Source organism: Pteropus medius, unplaced genomic scaffold (assembly GCF_902729225.1).
Source record: "Pteropus medius unplaced genomic scaffold, Ma_sr-lr_union100, whole genome shotgun sequence".
Classification (NCBI taxonomy): domain Eukaryota; kingdom Metazoa; phylum Chordata; class Mammalia; order Chiroptera; family Pteropodidae; genus Pteropus; species Pteropus medius.
This window is the reverse complement of record NW_024343105.1, coordinates 1103914-1124000: the sequence shown is the minus strand read 5'-3', so window position 1 is coordinate 1124000 and position 20087 is coordinate 1103914. Positions and strand designations below refer to the sequence as shown.

Below are 20087 nucleotides of genomic sequence, written 5' to 3'. Positions count from 1 at the left end.
TAACTTATCACCACCAGTCTACTTAGATATAATATCATATCACTTCACATAAAATGTAAGGACCTTGTAGTTATGCAATTACTTGTGTCCTCTCTTATTCTCTGTGCTATTCTGTGATATATTTTACATCTAAATAATTACAAATCCCACAAAAATATTTTATCTTTACTTTAAGCTATCTTTTATATTTACACATATAGATATCATTTCCTGTAGGTACTTCCTTCCTGTAGGTCTGAACTTCCATGTGATATTATTACCTTTCAGCAGGACAAATTTCCTTTATCATTTATTGTTGTGTAGGACTACTGGAAATGAATTGTCTCAGATTTTGTGTATCCAAAAATGCCTTTATCTCGCTTTCCATTTTAAAAGATATTTTTGCTAGATTTAGAATTCTGGCTTGACAGTTCTTTATCTTTTTTTAGTCTTTTAACACCTTAAAGATGTTCTGCAGTATATTTTAGCCTCTGTAGTTTGTGATAAGAATCCTTCAGTTAATTGTTTCACTGTTCTCCTGTATGTAATATGGCATTTTTCTTTGGCAACTTTCAAGATTTCCTCTTTATTTTTAGTTTTTAGCAATTTTACTATGTTTCAAGATGTCATTTTATTTTTATTTTTCCTGCTTCGGGTTAGTTGAGTTTCTATATTTATAACTGAATATTTTTATCTAGTTTAGGAAACTTTTGGCTATTATCTCTTCAAATATTTTTTTTTCTGATCTATTTAGCTTCTTCTCAGACTCCAATTTCATGTATATTAGACTACTTGACATTGCTCCATAATCCACGGAGCCTCTGTCCATGGTTTTAAAATCTTTATTCTTACTGTTATTCATATCGGGTAATTCTTATTGGCTATCCAGTGAATTTTTCATTTCAAATATTGTACTTTTCAGTTCCAGAACATTCATTTGGTTTTTCTTAACTGTTTCCATTTCCTTGTTAAGATTACCATTTTTAGTCATTATGACCATGTTTTTCTTCATATCTTTGAATGTATTATGACAGCTGTTTTAAAGTTCTTGTTTAAAAGTTCCAGCATCTAGGTCACCTTAAAGTTTGTTATAGTGACAACTTTCTGTCATGAATATGGATCACATTTTCCTTTCTGTTCATATATCCTTCAGAGTCCTCATACATAAAATAAGGATGTTGTCCCTGCCCTCCCTGCCTGTCTAAATAAATAAAGCTCAAATAAGGCACTGTACAGAGAATGTAAAATGCTTACAAACCTAGGCCCCCGAGTCCGTGCTCTGTACCTCTTCTTGCCCACTTACAAGCAGCACCCTCCAAGATGGCTCCGAGAGGCTTGGGTTCAGAACTCTCCACTTGGAAGAGAGATCCTTGCAACCTCAGACTTCATTTCTGCTATTTTTAGTTCAAGAGGCAAGTGAGGCAGATGACTAAGAAACTGCTTTGCTTAAAGGGACAGGAACGTGGGGTGATGCTTCAAGCTTTTACTGTCCTCAAATCTCCAGAAAGTTTAAAATAATTCCTCAGACGACATATATATTTTCTTAAAGTACTAAGGTATGGAAATCAATTCCTTTGGAGAACAAACGTTTTAGAAATTCATAAGGGAAGGAGAACTTAAAAGTGCATTAATAAAGTTGGTATCTACTTAATGTAATTTTAAAATTCGCAAAATTAAATGTAGGATGTTAGTGCTTTTCAAGATATTTTGTATATATCTTTGTTTTAAAATGATTCTGGTGATGAGAATTTGAAAAATTGTTGTTTTTGCAATAATTGGACTTTTTACAAAATTATTGATAAAAAAATATAACTTACTCCCAAATAGCTAACATTTTAGTTGTGTAAATTCCTATCCAGTAGTGAATGTTATTCAAAAAACTCAAAATTTTAAGTGATTCTACCTTTTTCAGTTCTCTAGAACGCCTCCAGATGGCATTAAAACCCTTTTCCCATTATATTTTATAGTACAAAAATTTAAAAATTAGTAATATTTTAAGCATTTAAGACCAGTCACATTCATTGTATCATCAGAAATCATGACAATGGAACTATTTAGAACTTTTAGGGTAGTAATAAGAAAGAAAAACATATAATCATATCCTCTCTGAAATATAACGCCATCCTATGCAAGCCAAGGATCTTTCTAGGCTGAGAAACAGACCTGGGACAAAATAAGACAATAATTTTATATCACAAATTGTCATATCTAATGAATAGCTTCTTAAATGCTTTGTAGTACAAGTGCTGGTCCATATAAAGATAAATTCAGAATGCTGCCTTACAATAAGAAAACACATGTCACCCCTCAGCATGATAATAAACATTTGCAAAGAAAAAAACCCATAGTGATTCCCGTGGAGCTAAAATAATTTGTTGGCTCATGAATTATTTCATTTAAACTTTGGTATATAAATTTAGTATCAAATTGATCATTAAAAAGATACTGGATTTCTTGGGTACTGAAAGGAAAAAAGGCAAAATATAGAGTGAGGAACACATGTTTAATAGGTGCCTTTTCTTATCTTTTAAAAACTGCATTTGTTAAATCAAAAACATCAACAAACTTGAGATTCTGGATGTATCTGTAATTGTATTTTTCACATAATTCCAACATGAAGTTGCAGATGGCAAGCTTTTCAAATGACATTGGTACTTCATGGGTGTGTAGGACAGTATCTCCCAGTGTATGTGTGAGTTCTACATCATTTTTGACAGTGATGAAAGTCCCCAACCAGATTCAAAAGGGTTTCCCTCTTCCTCCCCCATAAAAACATGCCCTCAAATCTCATTTGTACTTAATGAAGAGGAGCGTTTTCATTTTTAAGATTATTCTTACTATGCTAAAGTATAAGAAAAACCTCCAAAACCATGTGCACTCAAAAGCATTTAAAAAGACATTATCATGAGAAACAGAACCACAGCCTTCCTTCCATGATTATTATTACTACTGCAAGATACTCGCACTGCTTCATATTACAGGCATATTAAAGAACTGTCATCTCGAATAGAAACAGGAAAGAGACTTACGATGTATTTGAGGTGCCATTGTCTGGACTCTCTGTCTCAGCATCACTTTTCTCTTAAAAAAGAAGCAAAACAAAAACAAAACAAAACAAAACAAAAAACCAACATGTCAGTGTTACTGTCTTTAAAAGTTAAGAGAGATTAAATATATTTCCATGCTCCTATTAACAATCTTTCAAAATGTGCAGCAGGAGGCTTTTAAAACATCTTTTTATCGTCTGACAACTGAATTTGCAAAAGAATTTCTTCTATGTAATACAACGGCCCAGGCACAGATCTGTGAGTAGGTACCAAGGAGCTGTTTGCAAACAACCAGAGCTCAGAGCAGACATCGCCAAAAGATGAGTATCTTACAGATGGAACCCGCTTCCTTCCACTTCATGTTACAGAAAGTTTAGGGAAATAAACCCTATTAGCATTTGACATGCAAGGCATTTTGAACTCCAATCCTTTTTGCTAACACAAGCCAAACAGGGTTCAGCTGCATCAGAACTTGGAGGAGAGAATTTTACTGGGGCTGCACTGCAGGTTACAAGATCCCCAAGAATTACACCCCACCAAGAGCACTGGCAGCAGGTTTTGGGGCCTCTGAGTTAGCAGAGACTAAGATGTAAACCAGAAATCCTTCCTGTCTGAGAAGTTAGGTAAAGAAATGTTTCTAAAGTCTGTGGTCATCAAAGATTTAATGGGGTTTAATTAAGGGAGCCTGGAACCAGTTTACTTTTTGTAGTTTTAAAAGGCAAAGTCCTCTCACAATAGGTATCATGTAAGGTGCTTCTTTTCATTTCCTGGAGGCTAGAGTATGGAAGGAGAAGAGTCGTGACTGCCAGTGTGAGCTAGCTGTGGTTATGATGGTTGTGCCATGCTAACAGTTTAATAAACCCCAGAAAAGGTTGTGGGTTGTAAGAAATGGGCCTGATGGTGGCAGCCTGATTTGCTTTGCTCTTCTAAGTCAAGCCCAGAGATCTTCCCAAATCCCCCAGTGTAGTCTTCAGGGCTCAGGCCTAGGCACTGTACCCAGCCTCCTTTGTCAGATGTCAACAGTACCTGGTGGTCACCTATCCCAGGAATCACTCCCTAAATTACATTGGGATCCCACTCTGAAGATATCATCCAAACTGAACTCCAAAATAAATCTGATCAATTCTTTTTCTTTTAGGAAATGAAACAGTTGTAAGAAAAAGAAGACAGTTAAATAGTTCACACATCTCTCTCAGGTAAACCTGGTGCTAATGTGTATCCACATAGCACCAGAACCATGAGGGACAGCAATTTTGTCAAAGAGCCACAAAATCTACTTAATTGCCTCAGTAACAAACACTGGTTAGACAGAGCTCCAATCCGCATGAAACCATGCTGAAGTAAAACTAGAGGCAGCAAATTAACAAAGTCGTTTTAAAGCTCAGACTTTTATGTTATGTCTTCTAGGCCAGGTCTGTGGTATACTCACTTAGGAGACATTTTAGGCCCCATCAACTGGCTTTAGTGCTGGAAAATAACCTAATTTTGTCCTTTCCAGAATCATTTTTCCACGTAGTGGCCAAAATTCCTGCCAGAACCTCCCAATAGTTACAACGCCTGCATTCTGTAAGACAAAACTAAATGGACGTTCAAGTCAACATACTGATTTTTTTTTCTCCCTTTAATTTAGAGAAATTGGTTGCTTCCCCCAGCATGTAGCCATGGTAGTTACACCACACACAATCACAATCAAGAATGTAAAACAGTCAGGCTCGTAGCAGCCAGCAACAGTAAACATTTCCAAACAACTTATGTCGAGAAAATAGGAAATCAAGTCTATAAATGAAGACACTGTTTGGATGTTTAAATAAACATGTTTTACCTTGAGCAACAACATGGCCAAAGAACTCACAGGTTGAGAGGACACAGGCCTTATTGGGGCTTGGGGCTGTGGGAATCGTGGGCTGGACCAGTGCAGGGACAAAGCTAAGGCTGATTATCTCTGCTCTAAGCAGCACCAATGTTGTGGCAACAGGGAAAACAGACCTGGTTCTGGCAAACAGGAAGGACCTGATGGAGCCAAACAAGACTTTTACGAACAGGCGAGAATGAGTATTCTCAGCACCTTTGGTGCTGACAGCGAGTGAACTTTTCTGGGGAAAAGTAAGCACAGGATCCAGATGGAAACAAACGATTTTTGTCCTTCAGAAAGAATGTAACACAAAATTTTCTCCAACACCTTGCAATTTTAGGTGATGCAACTTCTGAAGTTCACTTAAAATGTTTAAGTGTCTAAGTCATTAAGAATCTGTTTCTTTATCATGACTTGAGGGAAAATTATACATGGAAGCTAGAAAATTCTCAAGAAGAGATTTTTTGGTTGGGTGCTCAGGAAATGTTCCTGTGCAGCCACCAAAGGGGACCATTTGGGATCATCTTGGTGATGTCGGCTGTTTTCATGATGGATACGACACTGGTTTCTTTGGGAGGGAACCTGCATTGATGATCATGAAGAAACTGGGTGTAAGAGACTGGCTGGGTCCAGTGTGCTCATTTTACACATGGAAATACAATTACAGAGAGGAAGAGGGAAAAAAATTGAGCCACAGAAAGGACTTTGGCACATTCATCACCGAGATGGATATACAATCTAAAGTAGTATACAGTTTGATAGCTCTGATAGGGCACACAGAGATAAATAATACCGAATTCATGCCCTTTAAATATTTAAAGTGACCACACTGCTGAGTATCGCCTTAAAGAAGATGTTTGAATAGGGAATAAATATAGACCTGTTTCCTGAATTCCGCTGTAGAGAAAAGGTTTGCTATATCACAACTCTCTTTATAATAATAGTAATCCATGTTCATGGTTTAAAAAAATTATTTGTTTGCTTTTGTTCCTAGTTCTGTGAGACTTTTAACCATTATTCTAAGTAATATGCCCTTTTCCAGATGTATCAACTTTGGATGGTACCTAATGTTTTCCGATATGAAAAATGAGAGGTAAGGTATTTAATATGCTATCACCTCCCCTCTCCTTACAATTTTTATTAGTTCTATTATTACTCTAACTTCCTCCTGTATTTATAACTTTAAATACATTTAATCTATTTCCTGATTAACCAGCTTCTGACAGTATCTTTTCTCTTACACTATGTCGAGAGAGGAAACCCACCCATCTATTCTCCCCGCAACACTGTCCCTCCCTCTATCACATGCTCTGCACAGCTAAATCTTTCCTTCTATATTGCCAAGATTTAAAATATTTATATTCTGTTCAGTAATTATTAATGAGTCATCCTCATTAATATTAATTTAATTAATAATTTAATTTCTGGAATTGCCTATGGGCCAATTAGAAAAGTTATAAACCATAAACAGAGTTTACAATACTACAACAATATAAATATTAGTTGGTAAAGATGTGTGACTGGACCAGTACAGAACAGGATGTCACTTCACTTGAGTGAAGGCCAAGTGTTGTCAGAAATTCGGTCAAATGGATTCTCATTCTTGGATTTCATCATGCCACAGGTTAATCTGTCTCAAGTAAAGAGTATGCTTTCCCTAGAAAAATGTTAAATAGGACATGCATTTAATGCATATAAAAACCCATCTGTATATAAAAGTGGCTATATATAGTTTTAAAAAATTAAGATGAGTTAACTGAGAAAACACCTTCCAGGCCAGGCTCTGAACCCAGAGAGCTCAGAGCTTGGTCCTTGTCCTTGTCCTAACCACCCCCCGCCACACACACATACACCCCTGCCCCCAGCGTTCTGGTAACAGAATTTTGTGTTAATCATTTCTCTTCTTGACAATTTTTTACCACCCATATATTTATTAGTAAATAAAATATTCTTTAGTTTTTCTTGATTTTGAATTTATATGAATGGAATCATACTGTATGCATTCTTCTGAGAATTACTTCTGTTACTCAATACAATTTTTAGATCCAGCCACCATGATGTGTGTAGCTTTGGTCTGCTCATCCTCACTGCTGCACATTTTATAAAGAATCTACCAAGATTTTCTTCTTCGTTCTATGCCTGGTGGACATTTAGGTTTTCTCCATTACAAATGACACATTTACAAATATTCATGAACATTCTTCCTCATGCACATGTTAGGAGTCCTGGGCCAACCTTACCAAGGAATCCTGAACTGATTTCCAAATTAACTTATGATCAAACTTTAAACATTTTTTCTAATTTAATAATGTAAAGCGCAATTTCAGTATAGTGTTTGTATTTCTCTGAGTATCAATGAGGTAGATATTTTGTGCTTGCTCTTCTGTGACATTCCTTCCCATTTAAAAAAAAAAATTTATATTTTTTAACCCATAGAAGCACTGTACTGTCTTGATACAAGTCTTTTGTTTCTCTCACATAGACACATACACAAACACACATACACACATAACACTCAAATAACTTTTCTCAGTGCCTTTTTACTTTTTCTGGTATCTGTGGATAATTATAAGTTCTCAATTTTAATGTACTCAAATGTATCGATATTTTTCTTTATTTGATACTTTTTTATGTTTTATTTAAGAAGTACACCAGAAAGATGTTCTATGTGGTATATTTGAAAGTGTTTAATTTTACTGTTAACATTTAGGTCTTTTATAAATACCTAGAATAGTATTTGTATACAATGTGGGGTAGTTAATTTAATTTTTCATGTTATAGCCAGTTATTCTGATAATATCTACTGATATATTTCTCCATTGGTTTAAATTACCAGCTCTGTCATGAATCTAGTTTTCGTATATTTGCGAGTCTGTTTCTCTTTCATTGCTCAATTTGTCTATTACTCTCTGCATTACTTAACTAAAAATTTTTGTATATTTGTTTGTTTGTTTGTTTGTTTATAATATTGGTAAGGCAAGGCTCCAACTTTGTTTTTCTTCAGCAGTGTCTGAGCTATTTTTGGCCCTCTGTTTTGTCAAATAAATTTGGGAATCACCTTGTCAATTTCCACATACACAAAAGTGAAGTTATAATTTCACTGTCTGCTGGCTCCCACTGCTGCTGTTGGGAAGTCAACTGGAAGTTTAATTGTTGCTTCTTTGAAGGTATTAAAGGGTATGTTAAGATTTTTTTTCTTTATGTGGTCTAAAGATTAACTATTTTGTGTCTAGTGTGGACTTTTTATTTATCCTGATTAATACTCATTGAGTTTCTTGAATCTGTGTGTTAGTATACTTTCAATTCTAAAAATGTTTTCAGCCATTATCTTAATACTTCCTCTGTTCCCTTATCTCTTTCTGAAACTCTACTTAAATCTGTTAGATCTTCTCACTTTATCCCCATGTTTCTTAACTTCTATTTCTAATTTTCCATTTCTGCCTCTCTAGGCTGCATTCTAGATAATTATTTAAGTACAGTTTCCCAATTCATTAATTTTTTTTCAGCTATGTCTAATCTGTTCTTAAACATGACCAAAGAAATCTTAATTTCTGTTATTTTTTATTTCTAGAGGTTTTGATTAGTACTTCTTCAAATCTTTTGTTCTTTACCACATTCTCAATCCTGTCATTTCTGGAAACTAAAGTAAGCACTCTTATTTTATATTCTGGGCTTGGTAATCCTGAAGGCTGAAGTCCTCACAGGTCTACTTAATTTTTTGCTCTCTTGTTTTCTCCTTGCTCTTGTTCATAGTCTTTTATTTCCTTGTATATTGTTTGTTTGTTTATTTATTTAAATTAGTTTCGAGTATACAGTACATTGATTAGACATCTATACAGTTCATAAAACGATCCTCCCAATTGCTCCCTCCCTCCCTGGCCCTCCACATAGCCATCACATTAATGCTAACTGCGTTCCCTCTGCCGTGTTCCCATCCCTGTGTATTTTTGATAGTGAACTGTTCATTTCCCTTGGAATTTTATTTCTATTATTCTTTATTCTTCTCCATTTTCTTTGTTTTCTTTTTCTGGTATTCCTATTAGCTGGATTTTGACCTTTCCACCCTGACTGATCTTCAATGTATCTTAACTTCCTTTCATATTTTCCATGTCTTTTGCTTTATATACAGAAAAAAAAAATGTTTTCAGCCTTATATTCCAGATTCTAGACTTCAGTTATTACTCATCAATTATTTTTTAAAATTTTGTCAAACATATTTTTAGTTCTCAAGTGCTCATTTGCTGTGACTGCTTCTTTTTCATACCAATCTGTTCTCTTTTTATATTTAATACAAATAATTTCAAATGTTTCTGAAGACGGTAATTATAATTAAAAACTTTTTCTTTTTTCCCTTGAATTAAGTAGATTTCCTTCTCTTTGGTGCACATTGGTTACACATTCACAGTTTCGAATGAAAACAGCTTGGTTTACAAAGGTAACTGGTGTGGATTTCCTGTATTAGTACACTGATCTCTTTTCCTAACACACATTTCCCTTCTAGGGAAGGGCTGATTTAGACCTTTTTGTAAGTGGACAAGGTCTGTTAACTGGAAAACTTCATTTAGGGTCCAGAAGAGAGGACTTAAGACAAACTGGAAGCCCCGAACTTCTCACACCCCAACAGAAATAGGTACCTTATGCTCGGTGTGTAGCATTTTTGTTTAAAAAAAGTTAACTCTCTCCTACTACCCACATATGTCTGTTTTTAAGGTCTAGTATTATCTCAGAATCTATTTTGCTTTTTCTTAGATATCAGCTCCCAACTAGGACTTCTAGTCAACTGTTCATTTTCTCAGCAAACATTATATTTTTGGGGGGCTTTTTTGGGGAAGAAGGGTAGGAAAACCAGACTGAAAGCTCTGTATAAAAACCAGGCAAGAAAAGGGTAGAGGGGTCATAGGTGTAAGAACAGACAGATACCCCTGTCCCTGCCTGCACTCCATGCCTGTTCCCTGTGGGGTGACTGGAAATTGGAGTCTTTCTTGGAGCTTCCAAGGATGGTCCCCACCACTACAGCTTGGCCCTGTTTGTTTCACTATTTTGTTTTCTGGGGTCATGACCTTCTCTGTTAAGGATTATTTAATAGGAAGGGCCTATCTACTCTTTATTTTTCAGAAACACAACTGAATTTCTGGTTTGTTGATAAATCCCTTTCTGTTCTCAGGGCTATTATAGATTTATGTCCATTACTGTATTTTATGGTTATGAAAGTGGGGATTCTGAAGAGATGGGAAGAGTGCTTATGCTCAGTCTGCTGCTTGAGCAGGACCTTCTTAAAATTTGTTCGAAATGTAAGCATACATCACCTATTTTTTTAATTAAGTTTATTGGGGTAACATTGATTAATATAATTATATAATTTTCAGGTGTACATTATCATTTGACATCTGCATATTGTTTACCACTCAAAGTCCGGTTTCTTTCAGCTACCATATATTTGATCCCCTTTACTCACTTCACCTTACCCGATTCCCTTATATTTGACTCCTTTTATCCCGTCTACCTCTCCTGTCCTCCCCCACCCCCTACTCTCTGGTAACCACTAGTCCATTGTCCATGTCCCTGAGTGTCTGTTTGTTCATCCTGTTCATTTATTGCTTTTAGGTTATATCTCACATATAAGTGATATCATGTGATTTTCAACTTTTTCTGTCTGACTTATTTCACTTAGCATGATTATCTCGAGGTCCATCCATGTTGTAGCAAATGGCAATATTTCATCTCTTCTTATGGCTGAGTGATATTCCATTGTATATATTATCATAGCTTCTTTAGCCAATCATCTATCGTAGGACACTTCAGTTGCTTCCATGTCTTGGCCACTGTGAATAATGCTGCTATGAATATCGGTGTGCAAATATCTTTTCGGATATGGGTTTTCAAGTTTTTGGGTAAATACCCAGTAGGGGGATTGCAGGATCAATTCTTTGTTTTTTCTGTTTTCTATAGTGGCTGTACCAATTTGCAGTTCCACCAGCAGCGTATGAGGGTTCCTTTTTCTCCGCATCCTCTCCAACATTTGTTATTACTTGTCCTGTTGATTATAACTAGTCCATACTGCTGTGAGATAGTATCTCATTGTGGTTCTGATTTGAATTTCCCTAATAGCTAGTGATGTGAGCATCTTTTCATATATTTGTTGGCCATATGTATGTCCTTTAGGGAGAACTGTCTGTTCAGGTCCTCTACCCATTTTTTGATTGGATAGTTTGTTTTTTTGTTGTTATTGAGTCGTATGAGTTCTTTGTATATTTTGGATATTAGGCCCTTATCGGAGGTGTTGCTTGCAAATATATTTTTCCATTTGGATGGTTGTCCATTTACCTTGTTGACAACTTCTTTTGCTGAGCAGAAGTTTTTTAGTTTGATGTAGTTCCATTCATTTATTTTTGCTTTTACTTCCCTTGCCTTTGAAGTCAAATTCATAAAATCCTCTTTAAGTCCAAGGTCCTTGAGTTTAGTTCCTATGTTTCCTTCTATGCATTTTATTGATTCTAGTCTTATATTCAAGTCTTTAATCCATTTTGAGTTAATTTTGGTGTGTGATGATAGACAACAGTCTAGTTTCATTCTTTTGCAGGTGGCCTTCCAATTTTCCCAGCACCATTTATTGAAGAGGCTTTCCTTTCTCCACTGTATATTTTGGACTTTTTTTGTCAAAATTTTTTTGCCCATATAAATATGGGTTTACTTCTGGACTCTCGATTCTGTTCCACTGGTCCGTTTGCCTGTTTTACTGCCAATACCATGCCATTTTGATTACCGTAGCTTTATAGTATAATTTGAAGTCGGGCAGAGTGATGCCTCTAGACTCATTCTTTTTTCTCAGGATGGCTTTGGCAACTTGGGGTCTTTTGTGCTTCCATACAAATCTGATGATTTCTTGTTCTATTTCTTTAAAAAATGCCAATAGGATTTTGATGGAGATTGCATTAAATCTGTATAATGCTTTAGGTAATAAGGTCATTTTAACTATGTTGATTCTTCCAATCCAAGAACACAGAATCTCTTTCCATTTCTTTGTATCTTCTTTGATTTCTTTTAATAGGGTCTTGTAGTTTTCATTATATAGGTCCTTCACATGTTTCGTTAAATTTATTCCTATTTTATTTTTTGTTGCAATTGCAGAATGAATTATTTTTTCCACTTCTTTTTCTGACGCTTCATTATTAGAGTATAGGAACTCTATGGATTTTTGAATATTAATTTTGTATCCAGAAACTTTACTGTATTTGCTTACTGTTTCTAGTAGTGCTCTTGTGGAGTCTTTAGGGTTTTCTATATAGAGAATCATGTCATCCACAAATAGTGACAGTTTGACTTCTTCATTTCCTATTTGGATGCCTTTTATATCTTTCTCTTGCCTGATTGCACTTGCTAGGACCTCCAAAGTTATATTGAATAACAGTGGCAATAGTGGACAGCTTTGCTTTGCTCCTGATCTTAGAGGGAAGGTTTTTAGTTTTTCGCCATTAAGTATAATGTTGGCTGATGGTTTGTCATAAATGGCCTTTATTATAAGGTACTTTCCTTCTATATCGATTTTGTTAAGTGTTTTGATCATAAATGGTTGCTGTATCTTGTCAAAGGCTTTTTCTGCATCTACTGATATGATCATATGATTCTTATTTTTTAATTTGCTTCTGTGGTGTATCACATTAATTGATTTGCGTATGTTGAACAATCTCTGTGCTTTTGGGATGAAGCTCACTTGATCGTGGTGTAAAATCTTTTTAATATGTTGCTGTATTCGGTTGCTAGTATCTTATTTAGGATTTCTGCATCTATATTCATGAGAGATATTGGTCTGTAGTTTTCTTTTTTTGTGGTATCTTTACCAGGTTTTGGTATCAAGGTAATATTGACCTCATAAAATGAGTTGAGAAGTATTGCCTCCTCTTCGATTATTTGGAAGAGTTTGAGTAGAATAGGTATTAAATCTTCTTTGAATATTTGGTAGAATTCACTGGTGAAGCCATCTGGTCCTGGACTTTTACTTTTTGGTAGGTTTTGATGATTGTTTCAATTTCCATACTGCTGATAGGTCTATTTAGATTTTCCAGATCTTCTTGATTCAGTCTAGGAAGATTGTATTTTTCTAAGTACTGGTCCATTTCTTCTGGGTTATTAAATTTGGTATTATAAACTTTTTCGTAGTATTCTTGTATGATCCTTTGTATTTCTGCGATGTCAGTCGTAATTTCCTCTTTTGTCCCTGATTTTGTTTATTTGTGTCCTTTCTCTTTTTTCTTTCATGAGTCTAGCCAGGGGTTTGTCAATTTTATTAACTTTCTCAAAGAACCAGCTCTTTGTTGTATTCATTTTTTTCTACTGGTTTTTTTTTTGTTTTCAATTTAATTTATTTCTGCTCTAATTTTCATGATCTCTTTCCTTCTGCTGACTTAAGTCCTCCTTAGTTCTTCCTTTCCTAATTTTTTAAGATGAAGTGTTAGATTGTTTATTCGGGCTCATTCCTGTTTTTTAAGATAGGCCTGTAATGATATGAACTTTCCTCTTATGATCACTTTTGCCATGTCCCAAAAGTTTTGATATGTTGTGCTATCATTATCTTTTGTTTCTATGTATCTCTCGATCTCTCTTTTTATTTCTTCTCTGACCCAGTTATTCTTCAGTAGCGTGTTGTTTAATCGCCATGTATTTGTGGTTCTTCCTGATTTCTTCTTGCAGTTGATCTCTAGTTTCAAAGTATTATAATCAAAGAATATGGTTGGTATGATTTCAACCCTCTTATATTTGTTGAGGCTATCTCTGTGTCCCAGTATGTGGTCGATTCTTGAGAATGTTCTATGTGCACTAGAGAAGAATGTATAAGCAGCTGTTTTGGGATAGAAGGCTCTGTATAGGTAAATTATGTCCAGTTGTTCTGATGTGTCATTTAAGGATGTTATTTCCTTATTGATTTTCTGTTTGGATGATCTATCCATATCCGACAGTGGAGTATATAGGTCCCCTACTATGATAGTGTTTGGGTCTGTTTCTCTCTTTAGTTCTGTTAGTAACTGCTTTAATTATTTCAGGGCTCCCTGATTGGGAGCACAGATATTAATAAGTGTCATGTCTTCTTGGTGCATGATTCCCTTTATCATTATGAAGTGTCTCTCAATATCTTTCTTCACCATTTTATTCTGGTCTATTTCGCCTGATATTAGTACTGCTACTCACGCTTTTCTCTGAATGAATGCCATTTGATTGAAATATCATTTTCCACCCTTTCACTCTATATTTGTCTTTGGAGCTGAGATGTGTCTCCTGGAGGCAGCATATGGTTGGGTTTTGTTTTTTGATCCATTCTGCAACTCTGTGCCTTTTTATTGGTGAGTTCAGATCATTTACATTTATGATGATTATTGAAATATGAGATTCTTATAGACATTTTATCTTTTGCTTTCTGGTAGCCTTGGTGTTTTCATTACTTCCTTGTACTCGTGTTTCTCTTTTCTTTATTTTGGTTGGCTTTTGTGGGTTTTGCCTCTAGTTCTTCTTGTTTTATGTTACGTACTTCAGTTCTGAATCTTTGGCATGTGGTTACCATTGTGAATATGAAAAGGATAGTGTTTATATATATATACAGTCATCCATTTTCTTCTGTGTGTGCCTTATCTCCATTCCCCTTTGCAAATGTGGATCTTTGAAGCCTCCCCTTTTCAGTCATTGTTATCTCAATTTGTCCCTATGTATGCAGAACGTTTATTATTATCTTACTTTAGCAATTCTCTTCTTATTATTTAAGCTTATAATGCTCTACTCTTAGTGAGGATTGCACTCCTCTGCTTCTATTTGCCCAATGGTCACTTTACTTCTAACTTCTATTTTTTAGTTGTTGTTATTTTGTTTTAGGCGAGCTGACCCCTTTCAGTATTTCCTGTATTGCAGGCCTCGTAGTGTAGAATTCCCTCAATTTTTGTATGTCTGGAAAGATCTTAATTTCTCCTTCATATCTAAAGGAGAGCATAGCTGGATACATTATTCTAGGCTGGTAGTTCCTTTCACTTAATAGTTTAAATATTTGATTCTATTCCTTTCTGTCTTGTAAGGTTTGCGCTGAGGAGTCTGATGACTTTGGGAGCATAGATATTAATAAGATATTATTATTAAGATATTAATAAGATATTATGTTTTTCTTTATAAGTTACCGTTTTCTTCTCCCTGGCTGCCCTTAAAATTCTATCTTTGATTTTGGACAACTTTAGTACAATGTGTCTGGTGAAGGCATTTTTTGGTTGAGATAATTGGGTGTTCTGTTGACTTCTTGAATGCCAAGCTCCAGCTTATTCCTTAGATTTGGGAAATTCTCATCAACTATTCATCTGAAAATGCTTTCTAGTCTCTGCTCCTTTTCCTTGCCTTCAATAATGCCTATTATTCTTATGTTTCCTCTCCTGATGGTATAAGCTAGTTCTTGTATTTCTCTTTCACTATTTTTCATTCTTCGGTTTCTCTCTTCTTCCTTATAATTTATTTCTAGATTTCTGTGTTCGATATCACTGATCCTTTCCTCCATTTGGTTGACTCTATTTCCCAAGCTTGCTATTTCATTTTTCAACTCTTGCAGTGTGTTTTTTTTTATCTCTAGAAGTTCTATTTGGTTGTTTTTGATGGTTTCAATCTTTTTGCTCTACTCATATACTTGTTTTTTCAATTCCTTAAATTGTTGATATGACTCGTTTCGGAACTCATTGAGTTTTTTCAGAAGTACCATCCTGAATTCTCTGTCATTTAAGCAGCATATTTCTATGTCTGTAAGCTTATTTTCTGGAGATTTTTCTCTTTCTTTCTGAGATGCCTTGTCACCTTGGTTGTTCATGGTGTGCAATGGACTATTTCTCCACCTGGGCATTAATGGAAGTGTATTCTGATGTTTTTTCCAGGAAGAAGATTATATAAAGGTCTCTCTTTAGCCTGTTGCAAAGAAGGTGCCTCTTTTTTTTTTTAAATTTCCTTGTAGAAATTTAATCACACTTGCTACTCTCAGTTTCAGTCCCTGTCAGTGTGAGAAAACACTTTTGGTAGCGTTTGCTCAGATTCCCCTGGGACTCCGTGGTGATTGGTCTCAGAGGATTGGCGGAGGGGTCCTCTGGGTTGGGAATTGGGGGCTGCAGCTCAGCCTCAGTTTTGCAACCAGGGCTGGTAAAAATCAACTGTTGTTTCTCTGTGGCCCCGTCCCACTTCTCTGCTTTCTGCCCTGATGACTGAGCCCTGGTGCTAGTTACGTAGAACTCCTGGCACTTCCAGGCAGGGCTGTTCAGGGAAGTCGCCACACCTTCTCCCATCCCCCTCCTCCTGCAGGGAGTTACAGAGGCTGCGAGAAGCAGCTTCTTTATTTATCCCAGTCCACCACCCGACACCCAGGGTTCTGACCTATGGTAGCTCTTATGCGCAGATCCCATGCTCAGATGTGCTGGTGTGCAGTTTGGGTGTTTTTTGTTCAGTTTTAGATGTTCAGCTTATTGTTGTTTCAAGGGGAGAGATCTGAAGACATCTCTCACTCCTCTATGTTTCCCAGAGTCCTACAACACCTATTTTAATATTTAAATTTCTCTTAGTAAGCTTCTAGTTTACAATATTAAAGTAAACTAATCAGTAATTTGGCAAACTGACTAAAGTATCTTTTAAAAGATTTGGATTAAAAATAAATTTTTGTTTAATTTATACACTCTTTTCTTTATATTATATAGCTTTTCTAATTTCAAAATGAAAAAAGCACTGATCTAAATTGGTGAAGATTAGGTAAATCAGTCCCCTCATATAGATTTTGTGCTTGGTTTCCCTGAAGTTCAGTTTTTTTCTATTTTCTACATATTTACTAAAGTCATGATTCCAAAAGTTGTAATGATTCCAAACCAAAAAGAAGAAACAGTATGAGAAATGCCAGTGGGATCAGGTCGCCTAAAGTCCAAATGTGCTATAATCTACAAGAATGTTCAGATTTTAAAACAGTGACATTACCTTTATATAGATATGCCTGGATTTTGGGGAAAGATTTATTTGAAAAATACAAAAGATTTTTTTGAAAAAATACAAAAAAAAAATCTCCCTACCACCAGAGACAAAGACAATCAGATTTCCTTAGGTGATACAATGCCAGAGGGTTTTATACCTCACAAGGCAGATGCCGCCTCATATTCTATAGAAGATGGGTCTGCTTTTACATAATCTAAACTGCAGTTTCAGCATGTGAATGTTATGGCATGCCATAAAAATATGCATACAAAAGTCACAGTACATAGTTCTTCGACAAGAATGCAATCCCACGCTGAAGTGACAGAAGCAACCTTCTTGGGGTCAAGGTAATGGGATGGCAAGTCTGTTGCCTTTGGGGCAGAGATCCCAAAATTAAAATCCTAGCTGTCATTTTTTTGGCTACATGACCTTGGACTAGTTGTTAACCTTAGAATCTCATTTTCATCATATGCAAAATGAGGACAATAATGGCAACCTCGTACAGCTATTGTTAGAATTAAGTGAAATAACATACGCCAAGGTGCTGGCACAAGGAAGAGACTCATCAGCTATTTCCTTTGTTCCTTATATCAAACATTCCAGGCTGAGAGAAGGTACATGTATTCACCTATTATGTCCTCCATTTATCCCGAACCATTTCAATTCAAATGGAAAGAAATGATGAGGAAAGCAAGAGGGATTTTTCAGTATGCTCTAGTCTTTGGCATATAATGCTGACACCTGCACACCTCATGGACTTAACCATACATCTCTTCTGATTCCTTTTCATGCTACTGAATTTATTATTTCTTTAGATTTCAAGTCCTTGGCATTTCTCTTCACCGGTGCCTATGCTAACAGCAAATTCCAACAGAGGGCGAGACGGTTAAGTGACATTGCCTGTGCATCATCATGCCATCACCCCTCTACTCTGACCTTTCTCCAGCTGTGCTTAAAAAGTCTAGAGCTTCCTAACACATCTGCCTGGATGTGTTTTCTCTCCAACCCTTCTGCCTTCACAGATGCTCAGTGGGTGAGCCTCAGTTCCAAAGGCAAATCTACTAGCTCAGAGCGATTTTCATGTTCAAACACAGCTTTGTATTTGGCAAGATGTACTCCTAACTCACAGGCTGGCCATGGATCGACAAAGCCCAGGCTTCATAGATGCCTTTCATGACATGATGGGGTAGCTTATGCATTTTTAATGCTCAAGGAAATGAAAGCCAATTAGCAGTACCAATGAAGAGAATTAGAACACTACTTTGTGGAATATTAACATCCTCTCTTTGACGATGAAGCTCGCATGTTTTATTACTTCAGAAGGAAGTCCCATCCTGGACATTTTATAGTCTGTCTGTGAAAGAGGGCATGGTTCCTCCATGGATGCTAAGGTCATTGATCCTGAGGTCTTCCGACTGGTCCTCTCTGCTCACTCATTTGCTTTCAATTTAGGTAACTCATGAGTTGCCTTTAAAAAGTTTTCCCCTTCCACATGTACCAGACACCAATTATAATAATGTATGTAGGATATTCCTTCCTCCTAGGATTGCTTTAAAATTCATGATTTTATGTTTCAGCTTCCTTCCCTTGAATAAAGATGGAGGAATACTCAAGGTTACCAGGAACCTTATTCATCTGGGTAGTAATTGAACAAATGACCCTCTTTTCCCCCATTTGATTTTGTTTTTCAGGGAAATTATTTTAAATGTACTGTCTATTGCATGCGTCTCCCCTCCTCACCCCTTCACCCCAACCCCAACATATCACACTGTAGAGAGAAGCTTTTCTTACTTGCATTACTGTGTCCGGAGGAAACGAGCTGAGAGTCCTAAAAGAACAGAAATATCAATTAATTTTCTTACTTGACTTTTAATCTAAGTTGAATATGAGACATATTACCATTCATTTGGAACCTTATTTTTGATCATAAACTCTACCAGCTACTTCAGTGAGAAACATTTGCATGAGTGTGCCCATCAAACAGGTCTGGGAGTACAGTTCACTGTGTAGTCTCTTTTGAATTATGGACTTTTTGTTTTGTTTATTGACATGAAGTTCACATGACATCAAATTAGCCACTTTAAAGTGAACAATTCGGTGGCATTTAGTACATCTACAATGTTGTACAATTACCACCTCTATTTAGTTGCAAAATATTTCCATCATTCCAAAGTGGAATTCCTTGCCCAGTAAGCAGTATGTTCCCATACCCCCCACCCTCATTTCCTGACACTTACTAATCTGCATGCTGTCTCTATGGATAGATTCTGGGTAGCTCACAGCAGTAGAGTTACATAACAAGTGGCGTTTTGTGTCTGGCTTCTTCACTTAGCATGTTTGGGAGGTTTGTCATGTCATAGCATGTATCAGTACTTCAGTCCTTTTGATGGCTGAATAATACTCTACTGTATGTATACACAAGAGACGTTCATCCATTCATCTGTTAGTGAATATTTGGGCTGTTTCCACCTTTTTCCTATGGTGAATAGTGCTGCCATTGACATACATGCATGTGGACTTGTTTGTGGGTCCCTGTTTTCAGTCCTTTTAGGTATATATCTAGGAGTGGAACTGTGAGGTCATGTAGTAATTTTATGTTAAACTTTTTGAGGAACTGCCAAACTCTTTTCCACAGTGGCTGAATCATTTTTCATCCCTACTAGCATATGAGGGTTCTGATTTCTCCACATCCGCACCAACACTTGTTATATTCTTTTAATAAAATATATATATATATTATAGCCATCCTAGTGGTTGTGGTTTCTCATTGTGGTTTTGATTTGTATTCCCCTAATGACTAATGATGTTGAGCATGTTTTCTCTTTTCAACTATGACACTTTAAAAAATGCAACAAAGCATTTTTTATTGAGGTATAAGTGAGAAGCTGTACAGATTTAAAGCATACCATTTGATGATAAGTATCATTAAAAGATGCTACTATTTATTGTCTTGACTCAAGGATGGCTCCATCTTATTAAGTAGCACTTACTATTTAAACAAAGAAAAGTAATATCTATTCATTAAAGAAGTTTCAGAGAAACAGGAAAGTACAAAAAAGTTGTCTGTATTCCCATTTCTAAGGTTAATCTGCTGCTTTTGGTTTGCTAGTGTCCATGAAATGTATGTGTCATCCAGACAGTCATGTGCATAAAGGGGAGAACCACTCCTGGATATTTAGAAGACTCTTTACAGATAGGAATTTATTCTTCTCCATCTTTAAATCCTGAAATCTCCAAACCTCAACTCT

General features: G+C 35.9%; 1 protein-coding gene across 5 annotated transcripts in view; it reads right to left on the bottom strand.

Annotated features, from left to right (window-relative positions):
• Positions 1-20087, bottom strand: part of AFF3 (ALF transcription elongation factor 3) — a 461951-nt gene that overhangs the window by 134743 nt on the left and 307121 nt on the right. For all 5 annotated transcript variants that reach the window (XM_039867117.1, XM_039867115.1, XM_039867119.1 and 2 more), the window contains 2 exons: positions 18631-18667; positions 3009-3060 (listed from right to left, as the gene is read on the bottom strand). In XM_039867117.1, coding sequence (XP_039723051.1) covers positions 3009-3060; positions 18631-18667 — 89 coding nt within the window. The remainder of the gene's footprint in view (positions 1-3008; positions 3061-18630; positions 18668-20087) is intronic.